Below are 19,962 nucleotides of genomic sequence, written 5' to 3'. Positions count from 1 at the left end.
TTGGTTTGGAAACAGGTGACTTACTTTATGATTGCTTACAGCCTCGTTCTTGGTCGACGTGATTAATCCGTCAGAACTATCGAAAGATGATTTTTGAGATATGATCTCGTGGGTTCCCTCGAGAGCTGAGTCAGGCATGTAACATTCCTTGGAAAAAAATGTCGGCCGATATTGTCTCGCACGTCAGAGAGACTATAAATAGAGAGACTATATAGATATACTAAATAGATAATATAGATATAGACTATATAGACTATATAGATAAATAGAGAGACTATAAATATAGAGAGACTATAGAGACTATAAAGGATCACTGAGAAGTTAAAGTAACTCCAACAAGACCATGTGCAAATACAATACTAGTATTTCTGGTACAAATAATATTGCTGAATTTCGATGCTTTATTAAAACGCCTTTTTAATATATTGAGTAATATATTACATTGAGTTACAAGACAGTATTTTGATGGGATAATGCATATAAAAAATATATATTACAAATTTTTTCTCAAATACAATAAATAATTAGCGAAATAAATTTTTTTTTCAATAAAATGTATTTATGTAAGCTTATAAACCTAGGAGGTTTTTTTTATTTAATTTTGGTTTTTTTATTCATTTTATTTGAGTTTTGTACTGCTCTCATTTTCAAGACCACAATAAATTTTTGAGGTTACATCCCGTTAAACCGTCGAACTGCATTTTAACAGTTTTCAGTGGATTTTAGGCCAATTTTTGTACGATACCATATTTAACTTCTGCATGAAAGATCTAAAGCTGAACTGGCCAGCCTTAACAAAAACAAAAAGAGAGAGAGAGTGAAAGAGAGAGAGAGAGAGAGAGAGAGAGAGAGAGAGAGAGAGAGAGAGAGAGAGAGAGAGAGAGAGAGAGAGAGAGAGAGAGACAGAGAGAGAGTAATCGCACGATGAAGAAAACAAACGAGACTACGGCGAGTAGAAGGGAAATACAAAACTAAAGCGATGCGGATATTTCACATGTATTAAACAAGGCGTCTTTAGCGCTAAGAAAGCAAAGGTAAAAGCTAAAATAGCCTAAAATGAAATAAAATCCAAAACCAAGAAACAAAAACTCAGTCTCAGTCACTGAAAAAAATATAAATATTTTTACTTTTATAACTTTAATAAATCAAATACTATTAACATTTTAATTACTAAATATCAGTATATGTATATTAAACTGACAATGCACATTCATTTGTATTTTTTCAGTAAAGCGCAAATTTTGTTCTGGCCTTGGAAAGGCATAGGGGTTTTGCGCCAAACTTATGTTCATTTCTGCTTGTTTTGAGTTTGACTCGGTTATTTATTGTAATTTCTGTTCGTTTTACTCCTTCGATACGAAGTGCCCTGGTCTAAACAACAAGAACAGCAAAAACTAATACATTATACCCACATCGATCTTTACTATAAAAATGCCAAGCCTTCAAATCACTTTCGACTATTAAAAAGGCCACTAGGCCTTTCGATTTCCAATCGAATGAGCTCTTTTGGAAACGACAACGCTTTCTATAAACACCTTATATGCCCCCAGGGCATAAATTACAACCCTTACCCTAAGGTCTGTTAGGGTGGTTGTCATACTCTAAGACCAAATTTCCAGAACTTGCAACTACGTTAAAGAAAATGGCTATCTCAAAATAACCGAGTAAATAACCGAGTCAAACCCAAAACGAGCAGAAATTAACATAAGTTGGGCTCAAAACCCCTATGCCTTCCCAAGGCCAGAATATAATTTGAAGTTTACTAAAAAAAACTGTAATGCTTTAACTTTGATAACTTTAATAAATCAAATAATATTAACATTTTGATTACTAAATATCAGTATATGTATATTAAACTGACAATTCACATTCATTTGTATTTTTTCAGTAAAGTGCAAATTTTGTTCTGGCCTTGGGAAGGCATACGGGTTTTCCGCCAAACTTATGTTAATTTCTGCCTGTTTTGAGTTTTACTCGGTTATTTATTGTAATTTCTGTTCGTTTTACTCCTTCGATACGAAGTGCCCTGGTCTAAACAACAACAACAGCAAAAACTAATACATTATACCCACATCGATCTTTACTATAAAAATGTCAAGCTATCCAATCCCTTTCGACTATTAAAAAGGGCACTAGATCTTTCGATTGCAAATTGAATGAGGACTTTTGAAAACGACAACGCTTTATGTAAACACCTTATATGTCCCCAAGCATAAATTACAACCCTTACCCTAAGGTCTGTTAGGGTGGTTGTTATCCTCTAAGACCGAATTTCCAGAACTTTCAACTACGTTAAACAAAATGGCTATCTCAAAATTTTGATTGGATGTGTTTGGGCAAATGGTGGGCGTGGGAGGGGTGGTAGTTGCTCTCCAATCACTTTCAACTATTAAAAATGGCCCTAGCCCTTTCAACTTTAAATCAAATGAGCCCTTTTGAAGTTTCTATGACAAAACTTTCAATAAAAATGTTATATGCTCCAAGGGCATAACTTAAAACGCTTGCCCTGAGTGCTAGGGGGGAGGTGTCATTCTCAAATACCTAATTTCCAGAACTTTCTGCAACGTTGAACAAAATGGCTCTGAAAATTTTGTTTGGATGTGTTTGGATGAATGGTGGGCGTGAGAAGGGGGTTAATTACCCTCCAATCACCTTCGACTATTACAAAGGGCACTAGCCCTCTCAATTTTTCAATTGAATGAGCCCAATTTGAAGTTTTACGACAACTCTATCTATAAAAACCTTATATGCCCCCAGGGCAGAACTTACAACCTTTGCCCTTGGAGCTCTGGGGGATTATGGGCGTGGAAGGAGTTTTAGTTGCTTTCCAATCACTTTCGACTATTAAAAAGGGCACTAGCCATTTCAATTTCCAATAGAATGAACCCTTTTTGAAGTTTCTAATCGTTATATAAAAACCTTATATGCCCCCTGGGAATAATTTAAAGCCTTTGCCCTGAGGGCTGTGGGGGGGGGGGTTGTCATCCTAAAAGAACTAATTTCCACAACTTAAAAATACGTTGAACAAAATTGCTATCTCAAATTTTTTATTAGATGTTTTTGGGGAAAAGGTGGGCGTGAGAGGGGGGTTAGTTGCTCTCTAATCACTTTCGACTATTAAAAAGGACACTAGCCCTTTGATTTTCCAATCGAATGAGCCTTATTTGAAGTTTCTTCGACAACGCCTTCTATAAAAAGCCTTATATGCCCACAGGGCAAAACTTGCTTTGGGGGACTGTCCTTTTCAAAAACATAATTTCAATCTGGAAATCAACAACGCTGAACAAAATGGCTATCTCAAAATTTTGATTGGATGTGTTTTAGGAAATGGTGGGCGTGGAAGGGGTGTTAGTCACCTTCCTATCACTTTCGACTATTACAAAAGGGCACAAGCTACTCCAATTTTCAATTGAACGAGCCCTTTTCGAAGTTTCTACGACAACTTCTTCGATTCGAAGCGCCCTGCTCTAAAGGAAAAAATTAATAAATAATACATTTTTCCAATATAGTTCTTATATGCCCCCAGGGCATAACTTAAAACCCTTGCCCTGAGGGTTGTGGAGGAGTGTCCTCCTCTTTACTTAGTCCCCGTTTCTTGTCTCGTTCTCGAGTGTCCCCGTTCTTTACTTAGGCAGCGCGATCGTGCTGCCTATGATTTATGCAACAACTTTCTATATAAACCTTACATACCCCCAGGGCATAACTTACAACCCTTACACCGAGGGCTCTGAAGGGGTTATCATCCTAAAAAACCAAATTTCCAGAACGTTCAACTATGTTGAACAAAATGGATATCTCAAAATTTTGATTGGATGTGTTTTGGAAAATGGTGGACGTGAGAGGGGTGTTAGTCGCTTTCCAATCACTTTCAACTATTAAAAAAGGCACTAGCCCTTTCAATTTCCAATTGAATGAGCCCTTTTGAAGTTTCTACGACAACGCTTTCAATAAAAACTTTGTTTGCCCCCAGGGCATAACTTACAACCCTTGCACTGAGGGCTCTGAGGGGGTTATCATCCTAAAAGACAGAATTTCCTGAACTTTCAACCACGTTGATCAAAATGGATAGCTCAAAATTTTGATTGCATGTGTTTGGGAAGATGGTGGGCGAGAGAGGGTTGTTAGTCGCTATCCAATCATTTTCAACTATTAAAAAAGGCACTAGCCATTTCAATTTCCAATTGAATGAGCCCTTTTGAAGTTTCTAAGACAACACATTGAATAAAACTTTATATGCCCCCAGGGCATAACTTACAACCCTTGCCCTGAGGGCTGTGGGGGGAGGGGATGTCATCCTTAAAGACCAAATTTCTAAAACTTTCAACTACGTTGAATAAAATAGCTATCTACAAATTTTCATTGGATGTGTTTGGGGAAAAGAAGGGCGTGAGAAGGGGGTTAGTTGCCCTTAAATTAATTACAACTATTAAAAACGATATTATATCTTTGAATTTCAAATTTAATGAACCCTTTTTCAAATTTGTAGGGCAAAGATCTCAATAAAAACCTTATATGCCCCCAGGGCATAACTTATAACCCTTGCCCTGAAGACTGTGGGGAGAGTGTCCTGCTCAAAGGTATGATTTCCCGAACTTTGAACGTCGTGGGGCAAATTGGCTATCTCAAATTTTTAATGGATGTGTTTGGGGAAATGGTGGGCGTGGAAGGGGTGTTAGATATCTTCCAATCATGTTTGACTATTAAAAAGGGCACTATCCATTTCAATTTCCAATCGAAAGAGCCCTTTTTGAAGTTTTTACGACAACGCGTTCTATAAAAACCTTATATGCCCCCAGGGCATAACTTACAACCCTTGCCTCGAGGGTTGTGGGCGAGTGTTCTCCTCAAAAACATTTTTTCTATCTGGAAATAAACTACGCTGAACAAAATGGCTATCTCAAAATTTTGATTTGATATGTTTGGGGGAAAGATGGGCGTGGGGGGGTTAGTTGCCATCCAATCACTTTCGACTATTAAAAATGGCACTAGCCCTTTGAATTTCCAATCGAATGAGCCCTTTTTGAAGTTTCTACGACAACACCTTCTATAAAAACCTTATATGCCCCAAGGGCATAACTTACAACCCTTGCCCTGAGGGCTGTGGGGAATTGTCCTCCTCAAAAACATAATTTGTATCTTGAAATCAACTACGCTGAACAAAATAACTATCTCAAAATTTTGATTGGATGTGTTTGGGAAATGGTGGGCGTGGAAGGGGTGTTAGTTGCCTTCCAATCACTTTCGACTATTAAAAAGGGCACAAACCACTCCAATATCTAATTGAATGAGCCCTTTTCGAAGTTTCTATGGCAACTTCTTCGATACGAAGTGCCCTGCTCTAAAGGAAAAGATAATAAATAATACATTGTGCCAACATTGTTCTTATGTGCCGTCAGGTCATAACTTAAAACCCTTGCCCCGAGGGTTGCGGAGGAGTGTCCTCCTCAAAAACATATTCTATATCTGGAAATAAACTACGCTGAAAAAAATGGCTATCTCAAAATTTTGATTGGATATGTTTGGGGAAGTGATGGGCGTTGGTTAGTGGCCCTCCAATCACTTTCGACTATTATAAAGGGCACTAGCCACTCCAATTTCCTATCGAATGAGCCCTTTTAGAAGTTTCTACGACAACTCCTTCGACACGAAGTGCTCTGGTATGGAGAAAGAAAGAAAAAAAAATAATACATTGTGCCCACATCGTTCTTCACGTAGGCTGCCTATGATCAGGAAGGGCGAATTGTGATATTAGATGCTGGTTCCGGCACCACGGAGGGAGGCACAGAAGGTACCGAGAAAATTTAAAAAAATAAGTCTGAAGAAATTTGATATCCTTAGGCTTCAGTATTGGAAGAAACCCAGATAAAAAAAGAATAGAATGATCACAAAATGAAGAATATAATTTCCCATTATCATACGACATCATTATAATACGACACCCAAGAATGAACGGCTATAGGACTTTCAGAATTCAGAACATGAGACCACTCTTTTTTTGACACAGGAAAATCAAAACCAGAAACCCTAGACTGCGGTAAACGTCTTTTATATGCCCGCTTGGTACTTTGCTTCAGATCGAAGACAAATCCTCGATTTGGCCGACCGCAAGACACCCATATTCGTAGCCAAAACCTAGCTTTATTCTTTACAACTTTTAAATCTGGGTCCAAAGCCCATTCTGATTTTCTAGTTTTAACTTTAATATTTTCTAGAGGAACAGCAGTCGCCTCTGCTTGTTTTAAGCACCAAATTATTATATCATAATATTCATTAAGAGACTGCTTATCATTTAAAAAAACGGTTAGTAACTTGAAGCAAATGGTAAGGAATTTTTATACTTCCACGGTCATTTTTTTCCCGAAGTCACCGGATCAAAATTCTGAGATAGCCATCTTGTTCAGCATAGTTGAAATATCTAATAACTATTCTTTGAGGATGGATTAATCCCCCACGGTCCCCGGGGGAGGGCCTGCAAGTTCTGAACTCTGCCCATTGTTTATATAGTATTGGTTATTGGGTAGTATACAGATGTTTTCAGGTTTTTCTGGTGGGGGTGGTGGGGGGGGGAGTATGTTACGTAAGAGGATTTTTTCATAGAGGAATATTTCATGGGGGAAGATAGTTTTCCATGAAGGGGGCGCCAGATTTCCCAGCATTATATAAAAACGATCAGAAATTAAATTAAAAAAAAAGTTTATTCCACTGAAAGTAAGGAGCAACATTAAGACTTAAAACGAACAGAAATTATTACGTATATGTGGAGGTTCGCCCTCTCGTTATTACCTCGCTCTTTACGCTAAAATTTGTTTAGTACCTTCAAAAGAGCTATTTACTCTAATTAAACGGCCTTGGAGATTCAGGGGTCATTCTTAAAGGATTGGAACAAAATCCAAACTTTAGCGTAAAGAGCGAGGTATTGACGAGGAAGCGAACCACCCCATATATTTGTAATAAATTCTATTCGGTTTAAGCTTTAATGTTGCTCCTTACTTTCAGTTGAAAAAACTTTTTTATGTAATATGTAATAAGTCGCCAAAATCAGCTCGAAGGTGCCACTCACTCAGTTTGTTAAAAAAAAAAAATGTTAAAAATTATTTGGATTCTTAGACGTTATTTTTATCTATTTATTTATTTATGTTTATTATTAATTTATTGGAGTCTATTTAATCTACTTAATTAATTTTGTCTATTCAATCTATTTAGTATTGTTTTCTATAGTTTCTATTTTATTTATATTTTATTTTCTTCTCCTCTTTACTCTCTTCTCTGTTAGTAAGTGATTATTTTTTTTCTGAGTTAGTTACTCGTTTGTTTTCCCCCTTCTTTAAAGGTCAATCAGCCTTTGGTAGAACAGTAAAATGTAATATTGTATGTGTATTTTATGATTATAAATCTTATCTTAATGGTTTTGAGAATGGGTGTCCCAGTTTGAGAATATTTATTTTATTACTTAGAATTTACAGTTATGTAGGCCTAAAAATTGTTATTCAAATGTTTTGAAAGGCATTAAGTAGATAAAAGATTTGCAATTACCCGGCTATTTTTGCCCTATTTTCATTAGGCTTTAAGTTACTTTAAGTTACTTTAATAATCCAGTAAAATTACGAAAAAAGGCCAAATCTCGACTTTCAGCAACAAAAATGTTTGGTACCAAAATGTCAAGAGGAATATGTTTGACAACAAATTGAAAATCGGCCAAAACCCACTCTCTATCCAAAGCGAGGTCAGAGGGAGATGAAAAACGAGGTCAGAGGGAGAATTTGGTGGATTAAAAAGTCCTGGATTAAATTAAACCTATGAATTTAAGTCTGGATAGACCAAATATAACAACACACTTGAAAAACTCTATCACTTAGTACCCCATTTCCACCCTATGTGAGGTCAGAAGGGGTAAAAATACCATTTATGGTAGCCTATTATAATAATATAATCATATAATTGAAAAAATATATCTCTTTACGCTCTTTACGCTAAAGTTTAACTCTTTCTCACAACTTTATTTTTCAAAACAATAAGAGCTCTAGCGTCAAGAGCGAGGCGTTGAGGAAGAGACAGCCCCTTTCATATACTGAGTAATTTCTGCTCGTTTTAAGTCTTAATGGCGCTCCTTACTTTCATTTAAAAAACTTGTTTTTTTTAAATTTAATTCATGTCAGAAGAGACCGAAAATGACATCAGTATCAGAGAATTCTATCACTTAGTACCCCATTTCCACCTTAAGTTGAACTCAGAGGGGGATGAAAAATAAGAATCGTAATTTTGCAGTACTTGATGGATTGAAAGGTCGTTTCTTATTAAGTTAAGTCTGGGAAGGCCAACAATGACATCAGAGTTGAAAAACTTTGTCACTTAGTATCCCATTTCTACCCTAAACGAGGTAGAGAGGATGAGAAGTCAGAATTTTAGTTTTTGCAATATTTGTAAATAAATAAACACCAAAATGCTCAAAAATTTGTTTTGAAATCATCCGTGCAAAATACTCATTTTTCTGAGAAAAGAAAGGGGAATTAAATTTCTGCAGAATCTGCTATTGAATAAAACACAAAATTTGGTTTAATCCCATTTGTGATCTAGATTATAATGGTCTAAATAAACGTTGTATTGAAGGCTTTCACAGTCACCTTTGCAGCTGCAGTCGATCAGTTTGAGAAGGCTTTCAGGAGCAGGTAATATATCTGGAGCGGGTGGGTATATAGCCGTTTGACGAAATTTTTCAGCCCCAATATTCAGGTGCGAGAGAATGTCGCTGAGCAAACATGTCATCTTATGAAAACAAACAAGCAGGTAGGGGTAATTTGCAGTCGTAGGTGATGGCGGTAAGAGTTTAGCGTGGAAAAATACCTCACTGGATACTTCTGATATGAACAGACGATGTCGAAGTTTATAAAAGGATTCATCGGATCTTGCTCTGTACAAGCGTAAAAGAGTCTTGTTGCCTGTCGCAATAAGTTCTTCTATGTTTGCTGAAGAGCATTAAAACATTTGACAGGCTTCAAAAAATCCGGAATCAGCTGTGGCGTGCAGTGTTGAAGCTTTCCCTGAAGTTCAATCGAGCATTTGCTGAAATTTGGTCGGGGTTATGTAAGAACTTTATGGCTGCAACACCACGGTGGGAACAAGTCTCTTACGTCTACATAAATCCCGTCTAACCACAACGATGCTTGGCAAAATACCAGGAGCTGTATCATAGTAAGCAGGGGAGCAGACTTGCAAAGAAGGTAGGGCTTCATACTTGAGGTCTTATAGAAGTGAAATGGTACTGAGCTGATGGATTTCAGCATTTCGCCACTAACCTCTAGTCTGCACAGTGTAGCTCGTTACTGGAAGGATGTTGCAGCCATATAAGGCCCATTCCGTGAAAGGTTCCCTTTCCATCGAGAGTACATAGGTTGTGGTCAACGATGTCAGCCCCAAAACTGAATCAATCCATCAGTGGCAAATATTTTCAGTCCAAAAAACATTGCAGAAATTAAGATTCGAGATCTCCTCTTTTTTCCCTGAAAAAAGGGGTATTTCTGCTCGGCTAATTTTGGACGATTTCGGATATGGTATTAAGCGAACTTTTCTGGACATTTTGGTGCCTAAACATTTCTGTTGCTCAAATGCCGGGTCAAAACCGTATTTTTGCTAGACTATAAAGAGAGATTCAATGTGAAAGCCCTTTGAATATTTAAGGCTAATTTATTTTCTTTTTTATGTGTCACTCTTTCATTTCATGTAAAGACTTATTTTTACATTTAATTTCTGTCACTGTTTAACTCGCTTTCTTAGTGTGCATAATGGGTGGATAACTCCACTATAGGGTGCATCATAATATGAAGCAAGATGCAGTACTGTGCAGGAGTGTGACCGTGAAAAGCGATGAAAACCGGATTTTACGTCAAAACCAGTATGATTGTAATACTTTTTGTTACCCTAAAACAAAATGGCGATCACACAATTTCTGGGCCTAATATGGTTCAGAATATTCGCTGTGAGACAACAATTGCGATAACTGCTGTTTCGACAGCTACTATCGTTTGGCTACTTAAAAGGGCACTAGAACAGAAAAGATCGTTTGAACAGAATTTCTACCATCCCAGCACCCTTGATGCTTAGACTAAATATATTACTTCGAAGAAAGGGAGCTTTTGGGTTAAGTTCCATCCCAATATATTGATCTAAAGGACCTTTCAAAATAAGTTAAAGTTTTAGAGTTATAAATGCACTTTTATCTGTGTCAATAACCCTTCCTCATAGAAAGATTCATTGACTTCCTCTTTTGAAGTTGGAGCACAATTATGCAATACTAAGCATTATGATGGATCAACTCCTTCAAGTGAAGCTTCAAAATTACTATCTGTAATAATCATTCATTTTGCATGATCTGTGTATATGTTTAGGGGTGTAATGCGTCACCGGAACTAAGAGTATGCAGTCGAAAAAGGGATATTTTGTAAAGGTCTTTTGACAGTTTTAAATATTTCATTTAAATGGGGCTTCTTCCGATTTTGCCGAATGCTGATATAGTACTATGCCCCTTAAAAAAAAAAGAATAAATAAACAAAAAAAAAAATAATAATAATAAACCACTCATCCTTGACTTTCCCTTTAATATAAGATACGACATTATGTCTGTTTATCTAGGCAGCGCTCCAGTGTTGCATAAGTAAAAAACAATATACTTCAATGTATTCTATGTTTGCTTATTTTCCCCCTACTGCTTTGTATAGAAGGAGAGGTCGTATAAGCGGTCGATTAAATATTGAAATTTCAAGTATTCCTTTTAAGAGCTGCAGGGACTGGAGGGCAACCAGCCCCCCTCCCGTAACCCTTTTCCACTATCTCCTCCTCTCCATGACCTCTGAAACTATCCGATAAAAATTTTGGGATATTGAGTTTCTTCAAAATAGTCAAAACATCCAATAAATATGTCTCTGGGGATGGCCTGACCCCCTTAGCTCCAGGAGCAAGGACCACAAATAAGCCGAACTGCCAGCTCTTTACGATAGGTCTTACAATAGAAAAATGGGGACTTGCTTGACATATTGGGTGTGCGATTAGCTTGAAACTTTTGGAGATTGTTTTCTGGGCCAGAAGGATCCAAATTTTTTTGTGGAAGAGAAAGAGCAAGAGCGCAGGTGTGGTAAATGCGCCTTAATTAGTTGTCTTTTTACTAGTTTTACTATTTTTATCAACTTACTATTTTTATCAACAAACGTCTTGGCGCTCAACATAACGAGCTGATTCAAACTACAAAGTAAGTAGAGTACAATCGCAAAAATGTTTTTCGAATTAATAAAGAGAGAAGAAAGTACAGCAGTGTTTAATAATAGTATAGGCTATAGCAAGAGGAGGTCGTGGATTGGGATATCCAGCATAAAACAAAAAATTCACAAAAACACACACTTTCAAATATATAACGTTTAAACTGTAGGATTGACCAAAAAACCTCTTCATACACGAAAATAAAATTCTGGGTAGACTCGAAACTTTTTTCAAATTTTACACATTTACAAATTATTTTAAGTTTGACTTTTCAGTATAAACAACTTCATATAACATGTACCTTCACGGATGTCCAAGGATATAAAGTTTGATGATCTGATTGTCAAATTCTCGGTTTGAGGTGTTTTTCCCCAGCCTCTACACAGATTGAAGCCTAATGAGCAACTGGTTGACTCTTTGGAAAGGAAAATCAAGGATAGATACCTAGATTGGAAATGTCCCAGGAATTTGGCCAAGTGTTATGTACTTTTGCGTGTGGTCAATTAGAAAGGAAATTGGCTCTTAGCTATAATGGCCGGCACTTGGATTTGAGAAAAGTGGATCCCGCAGTTGTAATGAATCATTAAAGTTCTTTTTCTTAAAGTACCAATGGCAGTAAAATTAAGCGTGATTGTTAGAATTCTAATGTAATGCAGAAATTTTACTGCTAGTCATGTGTAATCAAACAAATATTTAGCTTTTTTAAATTTTTGAAACATTATGATTTTCACGTATATCCGTCTGCGTGTGGGTTATTAAAATGAAAAATTAGGACTTTTTGCGTTTAACTTACAAAAATGTAATTTTGGTTGTGTAAGCACAAGAATAGAATATTTCTTTGGACAATGGCCTTTTTTCTCTAATAATTAATTTTAGGCATGGACACTGGAGAAAATTTCTTACTTTCCATCATTTGATTGATTTAACAGGGAAACGCAAAAATGAATTCAGGTTGTTTGAATTAGTTAAATGGTAAATTATACAGCCATATATCTTAAAAACTAAGCAAAATCGGGAACTCAATCGGGAAATTGTCTCCGTGCGCTTTTGCTCAATTTTGGCAGAAGCGGACATCAAATCTTAAGGAACCAAAAACGAGGGTGAGAAATCAGCAGAAAAATAAAACAATCAGCAAAAATAAGCTAAAAATACGCTAAAAATAAGCTAAAAATACACGGCACCAAACACGTTAAGAAGGTTTAGTCTTTCTTTGAAGGTGCCTTTGAATTTTGCTTATTTTACTTTTTTTCGGTTCAACATAGCAACACTGACAAAAAGTGATGCTGCTTTAAAAACTTCATAGTTACAAACATAGTTTAAAAACATAGTGAAATTGTATCGGTGAAAGTTGCGCGGGGCTTAGGGCTGATTTTTAGATTTAAACATGTTTTTCCTGTCTCAGTTTTGAAAATTTTATATAATTCACTTATTCATCCTTACATTGTATACGGTTGTTCTGTGTGGGCTAGTAACTTTGTTGTAAATTTTAAATGGATACAAATTGTGCAGAATAAAGCACTGCGCCTGCTCGGTGATTTTGAAAATTGTGAAAGTACAATGGATTGTTATCACCATTTTCATATTTTTAATGTTGGGCAGTTGAGGGAATATCAGACAGGTATTTTTGTGTATCAGTGTTTACAACAATTAGCACCCAATTATTTTTGTGATGTTTTATCATCGAATTCTGCGTACCATTCTTATGATACAAGGAATTCTGCGGACCTAGTACATGAGAGACGAGACACTGCTAGGTCTAGTTTTGTATTTAGGCATGTGTGTGTTTCGGTATGGAACAGTGTTCCGGAAAGCACTAGGATGGCTGAGAGTGTGTCCTCTTTTAAAAATAGGTTAAAGAATTTCTTAATGAATAGGGATGGCTGAGGGGGGGGGCGGTAGTCTGTCTTCTGTCGTGTCTAAGGATTGGTTTGCGGTTCCCATGAGGTTTATTTCTTATTTATTTATATGATTGCATTATTTTTTTTTCATTATATATGTGAGTAGGTTTTTTTTCAATATATATATGAGTGAGTAAAATAGTGAGTCCTGCCACAAACAAATCTGTATAGATTTTCGCGTGGCAGGTCTGTTTGATATGTTTTTGTTTGTGAATATTGATATTTAATAAAAATGGATTTTCTAAAAAAAAAACAAATAAAAGAAACATCTTATAAAATCGCAGTTTTCATGTATGAATAGCCCCAAGATGGGTATAGGGTAAAAAAAATTGTTTTTGTTTGATGTCCTTGAAAATTAAATGAAGGTTTTTATTACGGACAACCTGAGATTATATTACACATGGCGGTGTCTAAACCATGAAAGCTCATCTTACATTTGCAAAATCTTTCAAGAAAATGAATATAAGGTTTTAAAGCTTTTCGCGGAAATTACTATGTGTAAATGAAGAGTGTGGCTTGAATCTGGTAGATAATTAATATCAAATCATATTAGTTAGTCTTTGAGCTAGCGAGCACTGAAAATATTCAAAGCTGTCGCTCCTACCTTCCGCGAAGTAAATGTAAAAATTATCCTATGCAATAGGGGTCTTTTATCCCTCAGCAACTCACTCTTTACGTTAAAGTGACCTTTCTTTGAGTGCTTAAAGATTAACGATTTTAAATAATAGCAATGTCGTAAAAAAGTTTAAAATCAAAATTTTTATAGCATGGCTTCGTAAACGAATTAAATAATTATTCTTATTTTCTTTAAGTGCCATAATTTTGAAATGAACGTCATAAATTATAATTAACGTCATAAATGACGTTCAAACAGGGTATAGTAAATACCCATCACTAAAAGCCAGGTGATAAAATACCACTTGAGAAATGTTTCACATTTTCTAACTCATTTTTAGAATAACGTATAATATATATATTTTCGGGCCCGAAGAAACGCTTTTTTAAAATAGCCCACACGAAAGAGAAAACTTTCTTCAGAAGTCTGGGAAAAGCAGTTTTGTACAGTTACAATTTTTATTGATCAGCATAGATTACCTTCAACTTAGTTATATATTTGTATATACTATGTATCTACTATGTATATATATGTATATACTATGTATACACTATGGCTGTATTAGCCCTGAAACTGGGAGGTAATGTGAAGAGCTTTGCAATAGTTCTAAGTCAATTGCCTATTTTGGAACTCTGATAAATCATAAATGTAGATTACCTGAACTTGTTGTACTGTGGGATACACAGAGGTTAGGATGATCACATTTTAATTGTATTGATAGCTGAAAGCTTATTTGTGAAACTGGTGGTTTTTTACATATAAAGCTGTGGTATCTGGTATTTTACTGCTGCCCAATCTCGTTTATTAATTGTAATTAATTAAAAAAACTTTTCCACAAAATAAGTTTTTCAAAGAAAAGTACAGAACTCCATTATACCAAAAATGAGCAAAATAAAATCAAATAAACAGAAATTACAATAAATAACCGAGTCAAACTCAAAACGAGCAGAAATTAACATGATTAGGGCTCAAAACCCTTATGCCTTCCCAAGGCCAAAACATAATTTGCCCTTTACTGAAAACCATACAAATGTTTTTACTTTTATAACTTTATTAAATCAAATAATATTAACATTTTGATTACTAAATATCAGAATATGTATATTAAACTAACAATGCACATTCATGTGCATTGTCAGTTTACTATAATGTGTGTACTACAATTTACTACAGTGTGTAGTAAATTCCAAATATTATTTACCATAAATAAGGCGTCGACTAACTCCCCATTAACCCCCTGAATGCCAAAGTTTCAGCTGTGCTTTAATATAAATGATTTAAAACCAAATGTATTCAGTTCCCAGGAAAAGACTCAAATTACAAATATTTATGATTTGTTACGTCACTGTCGTAACATTTAGTTTTGTCACTATTCTGTTCTTTTTCTTTTCCAATACTTTCCTTTTTCGTTTCCAATCCTTCACACGATCCTTTCAAATGCGCAGAAAAAAAGCTTTTTATTTAAGTAAATTATTTACTTTTCTTGAAGTCTATATGACGCTCTAGCCGTTTGATATTTCGAGGGGGGTAGTAATACCTAATTTATTAGCGTAAATAATTTCTTAGGCAACACTGCTTTTCCATTTAAGAAAAATTATTTGCGGCTTACATAATAAGTGATTTATATAATTGTCGTGGAAAAAGGGATAACCTTGCGAACAAAAGTCAGAATGAGGTCAAAGGGGGACAACGGACTGCAACTAAACTAGCAAACAAAAAAAGTGCACTTAATTTATAATTCATGAATTGGTTTATTAACCTGGGAGATTTAGTTAGGGGTGATGGACCTGGGGTTTTGTGACCTTTTTTGTTTGCTCAAGTAAATATAGGCTTCACTCTTAATAGATTCCCATTTATCCAATGAATGTTGAGAGGAAAATGACCCAATGTTTTCACTATAGACATTTGCTTTGGTTTTATTCTTATGTAGTAACATCAGTGCTGGAAGTTTGTTATAATGTGAGTTGTTCTTACTTATTTATTTTCTTTCTTTTCGTGTGTTCAGTTGTCGTTTCTTGTGTTATTTTTAAAAACAACTGTTTTATTTCTCTTACTTAAACTTTTTTTCGTTGAGAAAGGCTCCCGGATGTGGGACCCAAATATTCGGATTTTTTTAAAAATTAAAGTGTTTTTTTTTAATAATTATTTTAATTAAAGGAATCTTTTAATTAAAGTATTGCTTTTTTATTTTTTGTTCACTGCTTTGTTGAATTTGAAAACCTTTTTTCTCATTTAATTTTTGTAAATTTATTAGGCAATTTCTCTTCGTTTCAAATTTGAATTCATTGCTTATTGTGTATCTATTAAGATTTATTTCTCTATTCATAACAAATTCCTTTTGTTTTAAGTTTTTTACATTATATAATCAAACTGATGTTCTTTTTGGGTCTAGGTTTTCCACTTCCCTTTTTGTGGAAAAGCTGTTTTTTTTTATTTAACATAAAGAAGACAAGTTATGCTGAACTGAGTGTTTGCGTTTAACAGAACTTTTGTAGAAATACTGACTACTAAATAAAACCCCTCATTTTTTGAAAAGTTTCCTTGGAAATTCCTATTTTCCTGCTAACTTTATTTGCTTTCTTTCTGAAACTTCAGCTAAACACAATTTGTAGAAAAATCGATTATTTTACTCAATCGTTTTTTTCAGAAAAAAAAAGAAAAGAAATGATATATCGAGAGGTAGGAGATACCGTCAGGAATATCAACATTTCTAAAACCTTGACAACAGCAATAAATTACGTTCTATTATAACGAAATTAGATGAATCGAAAAAGTTAAGACATCTATCACGAATGAAATATTTTTTTCTGCCATCATTTTTTTAATAGAAATTTATAATCTCTAAGTTACAGAATCCATGATGTGCTAAGAGAATGGCTCGTCTAGTCACTTATTATCATAGGCAGCGCAATAGCGCTGCCTAGGTAGAATCTTTTGGGAAGGATATTAAGTTTTATTTTTCAGGTCAACTTGAGGAGGGATAAAATTAAATAAAAAATACAATTTGTGTCAGGATTAAAAATAGTTGAAAAATTTTTCCAACATATAAATAGCAAGTCAAACTATGAATTCCTATAGAAAGAAAAACCGAGAAGATATAAAATATTTTTTTTTTCAAGGAAAAAAACTATGCCAATAAAAACGAACAGAATTTAATTTAAAAAAACTTTTTTTCCACAAAACATTTTCAAAAAAAGTAGATAGCGCAATAGTAAAGAGCGAGGTAAAAAGAGTCTAAGTAGAGAGCCTAAGTAAAGAGCGATGAGGCACAATATGTTGTTTATGTATTATTGATTTATTTTTATTTTTTAGACCTGGGCACTTCGTATAGAAGGGGTTGCCGTAAAACCTTTGTAAAGGGCTAATTCGATTGGAAAGTGAAAGGGCTAGTGCCCTTTTTAAAAGTCAAAAGTGATTGGATGTCAACCAACTCCTTCCCACGCCCACTTTTTTCCAAATACATCCCATCAAAATTTTAAGATAGCCATTTTGTTCAGCTTATTCGAAAATTCCGGAAATTGTGCATTTGATTATTATAACCCCGTCCCAGAGCCCTCAGGGCAAGGGTTGTAAGTTTTGCCCTGAGGGCATAAACTATTTTTATAGAAAGGATGGTCGTGTAAACTTCGGAGGGGGTTCATTGGACTGGAAATTAGAATTTCTAATCCTCTTTTAAAGTGTTAAAGTGATCGGAGGGCAGAAAACCTCCCCCTGCCTCCACGTCGTATTTTCCCCGAATGCATCCAATATAAATTTTGAGATTACCTTTTGATTTCGGAGAAAATTCAAAAAAGACTCATTTGATTGGAATGAAAGGGCTAGTGGCCTTTTTAATTGTTCAGAGTGATTGGAAGGCAACAAGCGTCCCCACCGCATGGCAGTTATTTCTCCAAACACATCCTAAACAAAATTTTGAGATAGTCATTTTGTTCAGTGTAGTTGAAGGCTGTGGAAATTATTTCTTTGAGGATTTTGACCCCCTCCCCCTTCCAGAGCCCTTAGCTCCCCCAGAGCCAGGGTTGTAAGTTATGCCCCGAGGGCATATAAGACTGGAGGGCAACAAGTTCCCCCCCCCCCCGCACGGCCATTATTTCTCCAAACACATCCTAATTAAAATTTTGAGATTGTCATTTTCTTCAGGGTAGTTGAAAGGTCTGGAAATTATGTCTTTGAGGATTACAACCCCCCCCTCCCATAGCCCTTAATGCAAGGATTGTAAGTTATACCCCAAGGGCATATAATATTTTTTTGAAAAGGGTGGTCGTATAAACTTTGAAAGGGGCTCATTGGATTGGAAATCAGATTTTCCAGTGCCATTTTTAAGAGCATAAGTGATCGGTGGGTAGCCCCCCCCCACGTCGAATCTCCAAATGTATCCGAACATAGCCATTTGTTCAAAAATAGCAAAAAGATCATATAACAAGGCCTTTGGGGTTTACAGTATCCCCCAGAGTCTGGAGATAAGGGTTATGAGTTATACCCTTGGTATATATAGGGTTTTTATGGAATGGGTGGTTATTTGAACTTTAGAAAAGGAATATTTGATTGGAAATGTATAGTTCTAGTTTCCTTTTAAGAATCAAAAGTGATGGAAAGCAACAAGCCTCCCCCTCCCTCACATCCTCTTTTCCCAAAACACATTCAATTGAAATTGTGAGATAGCCATTTTGTTACCTGTAGTCCGAAAATCAGATAACAATATGTATAGGATGGACACTATCCCTCTGAGCCTAGGGGCAAGAGTTGTAAGTTATACCCCGGGGCATATAAGGTTCTAATGGAAAGAGTAGTCGTATAAACATTGGATCAATCGGAACTCATTTGATTGGAAGTCGGAAGTTTTAGTGCCGTTTTCAAGAGTCAAAAGGGTAATCATCCCACCAAGCCTATTATTCCCCATATTACATCCGATCAAAATTTTGAGAGAGTTAATATTTTCATTGTTGTTGAAAGGTCCAATGATTATGTCTTTGGGAATGTCAACCTTCCCACAGTCCTCAAAGCAAGGGCAGTAAATTAGGCAATTCGTTCATTACTTACATTAACTAAAAAAAAAAAATTTCCACAAAATAAGTTTTTCAAAGAAATGTAAAGAACTCCATTAAACAAAAAAAAATTAAAAATAAAATCAAATAATTTATCAAGCGTGAAGCTACAACAAATCAGCATCGATAAATAAATGAAACCCAAAACGAACAGAAATTACAATAAATAACCGAGTCAAACTCAAAACGAGCAAAAATTAACATAAGTTGGGCTCAAAACCCCTAAGGCCTCCCAAGGCCAGAACATAATTTGCACTTGATGAGTTTGGGTAAATGGTGGGCGTGGAAGGGGTGTTTGTTGCCTTCCAATCACTTTTGACTATTAAAAAGGGCGCTAATGATTTCAATTTCCAATCGAATGAGCCCTTTTTGAAGTTTCTACGGCAACGCATTGAATAAGAACTGTATATTCCCCCAGGGCATAACTTACCACCCTTGCCCTGAGGGCTGTGGGGGGGGGGGGGTGTCATCCTTAAATTCCCAATTTCCAGAACTTTCAACTACATTGAATAAAATGGCTAACTTAAAACTTTGATTGGATGTGTTTGTGGACAAGGTGGGCGTGAGAGGGGGGCTAGTTGCCCTACAATCACTTTCGACTATTAAAAAGGACACTAGCCCTTTGAATTTCCAATCGAATGAGCCTATTTTGAAGTTTCTATGATAACGCTTTCCATAGAAACCTTATATGTCCCAGGGCATAACTTACAACCCTTGCCCTGAGGGCTGTGGAAGAGTGTCCTTCTCAAAAACATAATTTCTCTCTGGAATCAACTACTCTGAACAAAATGGCTATCTCAAAAATTTGATTGGATGTGTTTCGGGAAATGGTGGGCGTGGAAGGGGTGTTAGTTGCCGTTCATTCACTTTCGACTATTAGAAAGGGCACAAGCCACTCCGATTTCCATTTGAATGATCCCTACTTAAAGTTTCTACGACAACTTCTTTAATACGAAGTGCCCTGGTCTAAAGGAAAAAAAAATACATTGTATCAGCGTCGTTCTTATAGACCCTCGGGGTTTAACATAAAATTCTAACCTTGAGGATTGTTGGGGAGTGACCTCCACAAAAATATATATATCGGCGTGGGGGGGTCTAGTTGCCCTCCAATCACTTTGGAATATTAAAGAGGGCACTAGCCACTTGAATTTCCAAT

At 35.7% G+C, this 19,962-nt stretch overlaps 1 protein-coding gene across 1 annotated transcript in view; it reads right to left on the bottom strand.

The window, feature by feature from the left end:
* The window catches only part of LOC148953461 (uncharacterized), an 84,586-nt gene extending 72,946 nt beyond the window's left edge, over positions 1-11,640 (bottom strand). The window contains exons 1-2 of the mRNA XM_089087693.1: positions 11,549-11,640; positions 25-192 (exon numbers count right to left, since the gene is read on the bottom strand). Of these exons, the coding sequence (XP_088943819.1) occupies positions 25-138 (114 nt within the window). The 5' untranslated portion in view covers positions 139-192; positions 11,549-11,640. The remainder of the gene's footprint in view (positions 1-24; positions 193-11,548) is intronic.
* Positions 11,641-19,962: the final 8,322 nt, after the last annotated feature.

This window comes from Artemia sp. Qi Xiang Cuo, chromosome 4 (assembly GCF_049724085.1).
Source record: "Artemia sp. Qi Xiang Cuo chromosome 4, ASM4972408v1, whole genome shotgun sequence".
Lineage (NCBI taxonomy): Eukaryota > Metazoa > Arthropoda > Branchiopoda > Anostraca > Artemiidae > Artemia > Artemia sp. Qi Xiang Cuo.
Note: the sequence above shows the minus strand (reverse complement) of the source record. Positions and strands in the feature narration are given on the sequence as shown.